Below are 12,214 nucleotides of genomic sequence, written 5' to 3' on the forward strand. Positions count from 1 at the left end.
CTTCCCTCCCTCCCTCCCTCTGCTTCCCATGATCATTTTCTTCTCCCTTCTATGTGGGATTGAAGCATCCTCATTTGGCCTTTCTGCTTGTTAAACTTCTTAAATTCTGTGAGTTGTATCTGTAGGTATTCGGTACTTTTTGGCTAATATCCACTTACTAGGGAGTATATACCATGTATGTCCTTTTGGGTCTGAGTTACCTCAATCAGGATGATATTTTCTAGTTCCATCCATTTGCCTGCAAAATTCATGAAGTTGTCATTTTTAATAACTGAATAGTATTCAGAAGACACAGCATATCCAAACTTATGGGATACAATGAAAGCATTTCTGAGAGGAAAATTCATAGCACTAAGTGCCCTGGAAAGATCCTACACTAGCAACTTAACAACACACCTGAAAGGCTGGGCGGTGGTGGTGCACACCTTTAATCCCAGCACTTGGGAGGCAGAGGCAGAGGCAGACAGATTTCTGAGTTCGAGGCCAGCCTGGTCTACAGAGTGAGTTCCAGGACAGTCAGGGCTACACAGAGAAACCTTGTCTCGAAAAAAAAAAGCAAAACACACCCAAGAGGAGTAGAAGGCAGGAAATAATCAAACTCGGGATAGAAATCAACCAGTTGATACAAAGAGTCAACAAAATCAGGAGTTGGTTCTTTGAGAAAATCAACAAGATAGACTAACCAGAGGGCACAGAGAGAATATCCTAAATCATTTTATTAAATAACAGCAGAAACTGAGGAAATTCAAAAAATCATCAGGTCTTGCTACAAAAGCCTTAAAATCTGGATGAAATGGACAACTTTTTAGGTGATACCATATACCTAAGTTAAATCTCCTGGTATTCTTGACCCCTCTGGCTTCTACAGAATGTTTCTGTAGAATATACTTCCTCCCCCACTCCTGTGGGATTCCCCAAGCTCTGCCTAATGTTCAGCTGCAGGTCTCTGTATCTGGTCCCATCTGTCGCTAGATGAAAGCTCTCTAATGACAATTGGGCTAAGCACCTACCTGTTCTTCTGGCTGTTGAGGCCTGCACCTGAAGAGTCAATCTGATTTCTTGTATGAATAGCACTGACAATAGGCTGGGCCCTCCTACACCGGTCATTAAGCAAGAAGATGTGGGGGCTAGAGTGATTGAGAGTACTTTGCTGTTCTTGTTGAGGACCTGGGTTCAGTTCCTGACACCACATGGTGGTTCAAAACTGTCTGTAACTCTGGTTACAAGAGACCCAATGACTTCTGAGCTCTGGAAGTTCCAGGCACACATAAGTAAATCTAAAACATTAGTTTTTTTTTTTTTTTAATGTTTCATGGACATGCCACAGGCCAGTCTAATTGAAGCAAATACTTAGTTAGGGTTCCCTCTTTTCAGATGACTCTAGTTTGTGTCAAATTTACAAATACAAACCAGCAAGCACTACACTGACTGAACTACCTTGCTAGCCCCTCTTACAAGCTTTTGAGAAAAATTATTTGTCATAATTCATGGAGAAGAAACACGGGGTTCTTTTTATAAAGTAGTATGTTGAAGTGATATTACAAAATACCTTGAACTCCAAAAAGGACCATTTCGTTTCTCTCCTGAAGGACTTTGCTTTGGCCTTATTATCTGCATACATTCTAAACTGAATTACTAACAAGCATGATGAATAATAATGGTGGTAGTTTGTATGACTTGTCTGTCTACTGCATACTTCACAGTGCACTTTACTGAAACTGCCCACAGTTTCACGAACGGGGTTCTCCTCAGCCAGGATGGAATAAAGGACCTGAAATAAAGAGTTTGAAATGCAAAGAGAAAACACGAAGCCAAGTTGCGTCCCAATCAAGGCTCCACTTTACTGAGAATAAACCAGGGTTTTTATAGTCACAGGAGAAACTGAAAACAAGTGTCTAGATTACAAAGAAAGTTCAGGTGCCAAAGTCCCCAGGTTCAGAAGATCTTCAGGCAGCTGGCGTATTCAGGCAGTGGGCGTGCTCAGGCAATGGGCATACTCAGGTGGTGGGCATTCTCAGGCGGCTTCTTCAAAGACAGTCAACAGAGAGCATCTGTCTTAGCTCCCAGGTGTTAGCCCCCAAGCAGAGGCTGCCAGAAGTCCAATGGATGACTGAAGTCAAGAGGGAAGGTAATACTTTACCTCCTAAGAACCTTGTAAAATACATGGTAGTATCTTCATTTCACATAACAAAAGCAAAGGCTAGAGTTTTAGTATAAATTTGTCCATAGTTATTCACCAAGTACATACTTGAAACTCTCATTGCAGAGTACATGTGCCCTAAAAGAATTGTAGTAAGTCCTCATTTTGATTTGTTATGAAATCACAATTAACAACAGCCTGGTTTATAGCCTGGTTGTTGGAAATCATGCAGACACCCTTGGCTCTAGAGCCATTCTTAGACTAACACTGAAATGTTTTCCAGTGCTTCTACTTTCACTTAATTCATAGAACAATTCTTTTCTTTAAAAAAAGGGAGCAAACTTTTCCACATCACAATAAGTAAAATGCAGAAGAAAATGAAGAAGAATTGGTAAAAATGTTCACTGACTTCCCTTAGAATGGAAGTTTGAGTTGTGGTTGTAAATAAAGCATATCCAGGAAGTTTGTAGGTTCTTTGATATACAGAGGAAGCTCTGTTAGCCAGTTGAATTTATGTTTAGATACTTGGCTTTTAGCTGTGCTTAAAATCAACACATTAGACTAAGGGTGTAGCTCAGCAATGGAGCATGTGCTTAGCAAACATGATTCTCTGGGTGATATTTCACCAAAAACAAAAAAATAAAGTTAGCCTTTATGTTTTTCTAATATTAAGATTTCTCAAGACTGATAGTTTATTTTTCTAGGTACCTATTTTCTTCCTAATTCTCCTTATTGAATGCTTAGAATATGCTTAATAAATAAAAGGTTTGAAAAGAAAATTTGTTCCAATTATAGAATTCTTGATCTCAGAGAATGCACAGACTGGCAGAGAGACAACCCAAAATGCAGAGTACTAGGTGGCCTGCATTGGAACTTAGCACTGCTTTTTGTTCTAAAGAAGATTACAAACAACCTATACAAGAAAGGGACAGGGAAGCCCAATGCATGCCAATAGGGGTGATTAGAGCATAAGAACAATAAAGTGCCCCAGACTGGTCATTTGGTGGGATTTCTACAGCATGCACAAGCAGAGATAGCTGATGAGCATGAATTGGAAATGACTTTGTGGCTCATACTTAGGATTATTGACTTACGTTGGGCATTGTGGAAAAGTTTAAAAAAAAACCTGCTAGGCTAACCAAGCATGGTGGTGCAGATGCCTTTAATCCCAGCACTAAAGAGACAGGCAGATCTCAGAGGTCGCGGCCAGCCTTGTCTACAGAGAGAATTTCAGACCAGTCAGGACTATATAGACACACCATCTCAGAAGAAAGAAAGAAAAGAAATTAATAAGCTGGGTTGAAGTAATCACATTTTCCATTTTGCACTCCATGGAACAGTCATTTTCATCCACAGTCTACCACAAACTATCAAGATCACATGTGAGGTATATGAAAAAAAGTTTACCTATGAACAAAGTATCAGAACTTGCACATCACTTGCTTCTTCTAGTCAGTTAAAGTTACCTCAGTGCTTTTGCATTCATTTGTACTCCAGAATACTCTTTTAATGAGATGAGGATGGAGACACAAATATAGAGCACAGGCTCTTTTGAGACTTCTTTTTTCAAAGCAATTAATCTAAATCTCTTCACCTTAGCCTCAGGCAGACTCTTCAGACAAGGGCAAATCAGCCAGTTTCTTCACCAAAATACCACAAAAACAGTTTCTACACCACATGCTGAAATTCTCCACTGAAACCTCTTGGGCCGGATCGGCAATGTTTAAATCACAAAGGTGTTTGGTTATTAAGGCAACTGGCCATATAGCAGAAGTCTGTGGTAGAGTGTGAAGGGCTTGCATCATCTATAGTAGTAGCTAAAGTAAAGATTATGAATGAAATTATCAGAGCATGGTGAGATGTTCTGCTTCCTCCATACCTTCTCAAATCGAGCTCCCTCCTATTCTTCAGGTCTCACCTTCCTCTTAAGAATCACTTTTGCCAGCATTCAAGGAGGCTGAGGCAGGACGATTGCCACAAGTTTGAGGCTAAGCTAAGAGCACTAGGCCAGGCTGGAGAGATGGCTCACTGGTTAAGAGCACTGACTACTCTTCCAGAGGTCCTGAGTTCAAATCCCAGCAACCACACGGTGGCTCACAACCACCCGTAATGAGATCTGACGCCCTCTTCTGAAGACAGCTACATTGTACTTACATATAATAAGTAAATAAATCTTAAAAAAGAAAAAGAAAAAAAAAAGAGTACCAGGCCAGTTGAAAGTACATGACAAAACTATCTCAAAAAAAGTAACAATCAAAAGTGACACTTTTGAAGCCATCTCCTAGTTTATGTTCTTCTAGCTTGCTTTTTAACTGATTCTTTGTCTTTCCCTCACTGAACTAATGCCCCTGTCCTAGTCAGGGTTTCTATTCCTGCACAAAACATCATGACCAAGAAGCAAATTGGGGAGGAAAGGGTTTATTTAGCTTACACTTTCTACATTGCTGTTCATCACCAAAGGAAGTCAGGACTGGAACTCAAGCAGGTCAGGAAGCAGAAGTTGATGCAAAGGCCATAAGGGGATGTTCCTTACTGGCTTGCTTCCCCTGGCTTGCTCATCCTGCTTTCTTATAGAACCCAAGACTACCAGCCCAAGGATGGCACCACCCACAATGGGCCCCAATGGACCCCTCCCACCCTTGATCACCAGTTGAGAAAATGCCTTACAGCTGGATCTCATGGATGCACTTCCTCAAGTGAAGCTCCTTCTTCTGTGATAACTCCAGCTTGTGTCAAGTTGACACACAAAACCAGCCAGTACAGCTCCCTAAGTGCAGAGTTCTCTGAATGTTATAAACCTCTAGAATTAGAGCAGAGCTAAGAAAAAGCAGAGTAAACTGATCCTTTGCACCATAACATTGTGGCACTCAGGGAAGAGAGGAGACATTGAAGTGTTTTTTTTTTTTTCTTACAAACCTATTGTAAAAATTGCTTTGTGAGCAAAGGGCTGCTACCAGGAAACACAGCATCATAAAAGCTGAAGAAAAGTGCTGATGCCAGAAATATGGGAGAAGAAAAGCAAAATTAACCTTGTCTTATTCTTCTCCTTCACCTGATAGGACCTGGTGTCAAAGATGCTTCATGTAGATCCTCATCAGAGACTGACTGCTGCTCTGGTGCTCAGACATCCTTGGATTGTCCACTGGGACCAACTACCACAATACCAACTAAACAGACAGGATGCACCGCATCTGGTAAAGGTGAGCAGTCATTGCTTTCTGTGTGACCTTCAGGGTGGACAAGGCCAGCTAAGCCTCCAAGAATCCTTTTTCCATGCCCACAGCAACTTTCTCTTTCATCTTGTTTACAAGTTCTAGTGTGGGAGTTTGATACATGAGTGTCTAACATATTGGGGTGGAGACACAAGGCATACCAGAATGTCAGTAATTAAGTTACCTTAAGGAAAACGTTTGCATTTCTGTCATTCTGTATACACAGGTGTTCCCTATCAGTAAGGACAGAATCTGTGAATTTTTCTAACTGAAAGATCATGGTTTATAGCCTCTCATATTACAGGGTTATAAAGACAAATTAAATGACCCTAAGAAAAATGAAGAGTGCTCTATTTGAGCCCTTTTCTGTTCTTTCTCATATAAAATTTTGACCTCTCACATTGGCCTCAGTTTTAGTTAAATCAGAAGTACTCACCAGAGGTTCTTCTCATTATGAGACTGGTAAAGATCTATATTCATCTACATGAGAAAAATTCCTAGGGTAAAACCTTTATTTTATATTTGTGTATATAGTGTTTTTGTTGTATTTACTTTTTTTCAGGGTGCCATGGCAGCTACATACTCTGCTTTAAACCGCAATCAGTCACCAGTGTTGGAACCAGTGGGCCGCTCTACTCTTGCTCAGCGGAGAGGGATTAAAAAAATCACCTCAACAGCCCTGTGATTTGACCTCAGTGAGATGTTTGGTACCATGATGTAAGCTGATAGCACAAGTTCTGGCTACAGGTAGCACATACCTGAGAGACACCTGCAAGCACACACTGTCCCAGCTGGTACCCATAATGCTGCTGCTCCTGCTGCTCCTGCTTCATCTCTTCTCGCTTTAATTGATTGTTAGCAAGTTAGATTTTCCTGGAGCTCTGAAATGAATTTGGAAACATGATGAAGATCTATTCACTGAATCAATAAAAATAATGAACACATGAATACCACCTAAAATACACTGAATAAAAGTACTCTACACCATATAGCATTATTTTTCTAGGAAATATTTCATGTCCCCTAAATATTCTTTGTTAGTTATAGGGATGGACAGTTTATGTTAAGCACTTAGCTTAAACAAATTCATTTATATTAGCACTGTATCCCTTGTGCCATCCAACATTTTGTATGTTTTTGTAAACAGTTCATATACAGTACATTTCTGTACTGCTCTCTTTAATGTATACATGCCTTGTTTAACTTGGAGTCTACTAATCAATTGACTATTAAATCTGGATAAATAGTTCACCTGGATTAACAGTATTGTTGGAAAACCTTACAGATGGCCAGATTGAGTGAACAGCTATTGAATGTAATTCTTTCAAATTGTACATATCGCCCCATCTGTTTCACAGGTTGGTCCATTTGTTCTTCAAGTCAGGTGCTCTGTCAGACTAACCAGAGAGCTGTTAACGGGAGAGGAAGTTAGTATATATGTAGGGTGAAATCAGGAATACACAGACTTTGTGATTTTTTTTTTTTTTTAGGGTTTCTTTCCCTTAATTAAAAAAAGTAGTCCTTACACTTTTAACCTTACATAGCCCTCATACTTAGCATTTGGCATATAATTTGAAAATTTGCCTATATACATCAAAGGCCTTTAAAGCAATCCTAGTAAAGAAATTAGGAAAGGAAATTTTAGCAATTAGTAATTAAAGCCTTACTGGATATTTCTTGTTTAAATAGATATTCTATATTAAACACTAATTTGAATGTAATAAAGGCCACAGGCCTCCATATAAAATTGGATTTAAACTTTTTTTTCCTAGGGAATAAAATATTCTTCATCAAACAATATCTGTTCTAACCTACAGTCATAGCTGTGGAAGGCTGAATGATCAGCACTGACTGTTTTCTGAATTCCTGTTGATGATTTATAGCCATATGATGTTTCCTTTGACTTCAGTAGTCACCAGATTTCATAATGGCCCCTGGCTGCACTTCAAGAGCAATATTCAGTATTCACATCTAACTTGGTAGTTTCTGATTTCATTTAACAACAACTACAATAATAAAATCTCTATCCATCATTACCCATATCTTTGTCACACTACCCAGTGTACATTAATATGTGATGTGATAAACATAAGAAAAAGTCATTTAACTTCCCTCATCAGGCATGTGCCCCAATACATGTAAGTCCCTTACTGCTTTTTGCAGTGGATAAAAAACTCCTATCATTCCTTATTTTCTCTGCTACTAAAAAGAAAGAGAAAATCTCTAATACCCCCCTTTTCCCGAGCAACACAAAATGATTGCATAGAAATCAAATTTATGCTTATCTTCTAACTGAAAAGAAGATCTCCGTACCATCTATTGAAGTTCTTGAGTATATGGATGCTAACTATTCAAAGTTGCTTTCCATTACCTAGCAAGAAAGCCATTTCCCCCCTCCTCTAGTCAATGTGCCAGATTCTTCCATCTATTGTATCTCCCCATTTAATTTTTCCTCAGAACACCATGCTGCCTTTCCTTCACATTATTATCACCCAACCAGGAGTGAAAGTCATGTGTTTCTTCCTGGCAGTCTTCTACTATAGTATATGGCCAAGTTTATTTCCTTTTAGAAGAATTGCCTTCTTTATCTTGTCAAACTGCCAGTTTTATTGGAGAAAAGCAATAGATTCATAAATCTGAAGGCTTCCTACTGACAAAGCAGGTTAGGAGCATAAATGATTGCATCTGTGGCTTTAGTGTTCACATTGTCTTTGGGCAGATGCAGCTGACAATGTAGTGCTTGTGCTGGGTTAGCCTTTCCATTCCCTTCACAAAATCCATTTCTCACAGGCCACAGTACTTAACAGCTTCTGAAGTCTTCCGCCTTTCACTCATCCCTGCCAGTTTCTAGTACTTATCCCAGAGTTGTTGGTCCAGCTTTTATGTTTCACTGAAGGAAGGAACTAAACTGGCAGGCCACTTTACAGACATCTCTTGATTTACAATGCAAAATAATATCCCAGACAATAGAAATGCATTTTAACATAGTCAAGCACACACTGAAAACTATGAGTTACAATATTGTGTGTTTTGCATCTTCCCTTTCAAGTGATATTAAATTAAGGTAAGTTTTTTTGTTTTTTTGTTTTTTTACTTTTTATGAATCATTTCAGCTCCTTCTGTTTAAAAGGGTATCTTCTAAGTACATTGCTCCCTTAAATTTAACAGATGTGAAGTAATTTCACCACAAGTCACCCCAAAAGTCTAAAAATAGTTTTAGCAAAACCCAAAGTCAAGATGCTGTGAGGCTGGCATATGGAAGAGTCAGTTCTGAGTGTCTGAAGGGAAGATGTTGGGTATTTGCAGTAGTTTCCACATTTCACATTCATTGAACTCCAAAGAACAGGGTGGGGACAGGGGTCAGCGATTTTCCAACTGTTCTTTAGATGTGGCTTTTGTTGGGATCAGAAGACATCAAGAGAAAAGGGGATTGTCCTCTAAGCTGTCCACATACTCTCAGCCTAGGTAGGATTTGAATAGATGCAGAAGCCTCAAAAGAAGCCATGTATTTGATAGGGAAAGGACCAGGGTAGGCTAATCCTGGGATGATAGTTGCAAAAGGCTTTCTAGACTTTGGGGCCCTGGTATATGATGTCCTTAATTACTGTGGGGACCAGTAACACACATTTCAACTTGACTTTGATAGTCTCTATTCCCTGGCTTTATGAATTACCTACACTTTCAGTTTGTTTTGCTGTATTTTATAAAAATAATTTCTATCTTACTATGGTGTTGAAAATTTGAGACTTGGGAAAGTATTCAGACAGAGAGCTCTGGAATGCAAAGGATCAAAAACAGCTCTCTTTTCTGTGACTCACAAAAACAGTGGATTTCATGGCTGATCTTGGTGCTTAAACCAGGAAGGTCCAGTCTAACTCTATCTGTTCCTCTGCAAGATCCAACTCCTGTGACTAACCTGGATGTATACTTTGAGCCTTATTTAATTCACAGAGAAGTTGACTTAATTCAGTGTTTTTATTTCAATTAATGAAAACAGTCCTCTTTCAACCCCAGGTTACTTACATTTTGCTGATCTCCCCCAAGAGACCATTGGTGGAGACCAATTAATGAAGGAGTGAATTCAGTTTCTTGAGACTGTGGTATTATTCTACAGAGCCACACCTAACCACTTTTTCCAGTGAAGAATCTACACAATAATACCCAAATATGGATGGCCAAGAAGAATCTGTATCTACAGTGTGCTTTGTGTGTTTTTGACACTGCTGTATTTTGTGTTGCCAAGTGACTTGTAACTGGTTCCAAAGTGACAGTTCTTTAAAAATTCTAGTAATTAAGTCAACTTAAATTTTTGTAAAAGCTGGTGTCACTATAGGTCTCACAAGTACCACTTTTATTCCAGTCTTTAACTGTTCATAATGGGCATAGCAAGGGTTGGAGTGAGAGCCTACTTCCTACCTCTTAAGGCACTTTTCTCATTGTTTTGCCATATAACCTTGAACTGCATGATAAGCTGTTGAAATATCCATGACTTTTCCCAGAGCAACTAGCAAAGTATATGACATTTTGGCTAGAGATTAGTGGGAAAGAAAATTTAGAGGTTTAAGTCCAGATGTATGAACCTCAAAAAATGTCTTCTAAACACATACCATTTAAGTACAATATATGGAAATGTATTTGAGCAGAGAGTCACTATAATAGTTCTCTCTTAAGTAGATTAGTTCAATGTCCAATGAAAGTGAACATCTTTATTCCTATATTACTATAGTACTGGATGAACTGTATACTGAGTTTTTCAAACAAGTATTTAAAGTAGAACTTTTAAGTACAGAGCAAGGGCATGAGGATAAAGACTTTGGGTTGTGTTTCTGTAAGTGTAGTTTACCATATAAAGCTTTGTTTCTTAATTTTTAAAAAGGTTTCAAAGTATTGCCATTCATTAGCATCCTTAATGATTATGAGTGATGAGTGTGTAACTCGAAATCATATACATGTATTAGTTTATCTTAACTTTTGCCCTAAATAAAAGGGAAGGTGTACACCTAAAAGATGTAATTATTTTGCATTTTTGGCCATGGGTGGGAATGGGGTGGGCATCTACTTGAGCAGTTTTTAAAAAAGAAAAAAATCAGAAATATTTTTCTACTATTATATATGATCTTCCTTTATACTAGTTTATCTCTAATAAGGCATGCCAGAAGCCCAAGCAAGGTACCATATTGAGGGTTCTTACGTGCTGTACCTTTCATTGGTGGGTAAATCACATCAGATGCTTGGCACTGTGGCCATAGTTATGAAGTGCTTGTGAGGATCAGATTTCATTGAATACTAATTTGTTTTACTTAAGAGTCTAATCTGGGAAGTTTGCAAATCATACTATTAATGTGTAATCTAAGCTCTTTCCAATGTATCCATGAATAATCCTGGAACAATATTGCTTGTATTCCTGTCACAGAACAGGTTTTGTAATCTTTAAAAGAAATGGAAATTTATATAATAAAGTTTCGAGTAAAGCATGTATGTCCCTTTTATCCGATTATTTTAGCTATATGATTAGAACTTTACAATATAAAATTTTCTATCCAAACTGATTTTATGAAATTGTATTGATAGAATTTAAATCAGGAACATTTCTAATTTAATAAGTGCAAAATAATTTTGTTATGCATCATCTTAGAATTATGTGAGCACCTCTTCCCTAATTTGTGCCAGGCACAAATGAAATAATCTTTTTCTAGAAGTCCACAACTACCAGACTTGGTTCCAAAACTTCCCCTACTCCTTTGTTATCTTAGTTCTCCTTTGGGTTTTCTCTGCTATTCAGAGTGAACCTCATAACCTCATAATTGATCACCCAAACCTCCTTGCTTTTGTACTGTACCCTCGGAGCAAAACTCAAGTCTTTGCTTCTTGGTTAATTCTATCTGCATCTCTAGATGTTGTATGAAACTATACTAGTATGCAAATGGCATCGCAAGTTTCTGGTTTTTAATTGCACTTAAGTCCTTACAGTAATTGTCCATCATTTTTTCCTTATTGAAATCCATTCTCCTATTTCATTTTCTTTTTTAAATAAAAAGTTTGCGGGGGAGGGGTAGAGGTGTTTTGGTTTCCTTTGATTTTGGACATTAGAGACAGGATTTCACAGTGTAAATTTTGGTCTACAACTGAATATGTATACTAGCCTATCCTCAAACTTGCAGCAGTCCTGCCACAGCTTCCAAAGTGCTGGGATTCCAGGCATGCACCACCCCTCTGAGGTCCATTTGTTTTCAAAATATTTTTTTTATTTTTGGTATTTTTGAGACAGGGTTTCTCTGTATAGCCCTGGCTGTCCTGGATCAAAATATTTTTATTGAGATATAATTCATAAAGTTTGCTTATTAAACATTTACAATTCAGGAGCTGGAAAGATGGCTCAGTGGTTAAGAAAGAGCACTGACTGCTCTTCCGAAGGTCCTGAGTTCAAATCCCAGCAACCACATGGTGGCTCCCAACCATTAGTAATGAGATCTGACGCCCTCTTCTGTCACATCTGAAGACAGCTACAGTGAACTTAAATATAATAATAAATAAATCTAAAAAAATAAAAATAAAATAAAATTTACAATTCAGTGTTTTTTAGCACATTTGCAGAGTTGCATAGCCATCAAGAGAGCATAGTTTTAGAACATGTTATCATCCCCAAAGAAAATTTGTATCCTATTCTAAACTGCCACAGCTGTCTTTCTTGGACAATTGCAATACCTTATACATAGTTTCAGTTTCTATCTTTGTCCCCTACAGCCATTCTTAACACACAAGCCAGATGATCGGTTTAAAACCTACCAAGGGAATGCTGGGTGGTGGTGGTGCACGCCTTTAATCCCAGCACTTGGGAGGCAGAGGCAGGTAGATTTCTGAG

The 12,214-nt window shown here is 38.4% G+C and overlaps 1 protein-coding gene across 1 annotated transcript in view; it reads left to right on the plus strand.

Annotated features, from left to right (window-relative positions):
- Positions 1 to 10,826, plus strand: part of Rps6ka3 (ribosomal protein S6 kinase A3) — an 82,641-nt gene extending 71,815 nt beyond the window's left edge. Inside the window, exons 22-23 of the mRNA XM_031370118.1 lie at positions 5,200 to 5,340; positions 5,915 to 10,826. Coding sequence (XP_031225978.1) covers positions 5,200 to 5,340; positions 5,915 to 6,037 — 264 coding nt within the window. The 3' untranslated portion in view covers positions 6,038 to 10,826. The remainder of the gene's footprint in view (positions 1 to 5,199; positions 5,341 to 5,914) is intronic.
- The last annotated feature ends 1,388 nt before the right edge of the window (positions 10,827 to 12,214 follow it).

Source organism: Mastomys coucha, chromosome X (assembly GCF_008632895.1).
Source record: "Mastomys coucha isolate ucsf_1 chromosome X, UCSF_Mcou_1, whole genome shotgun sequence".
Classification (NCBI taxonomy): domain Eukaryota; kingdom Metazoa; phylum Chordata; class Mammalia; order Rodentia; family Muridae; genus Mastomys; species Mastomys coucha.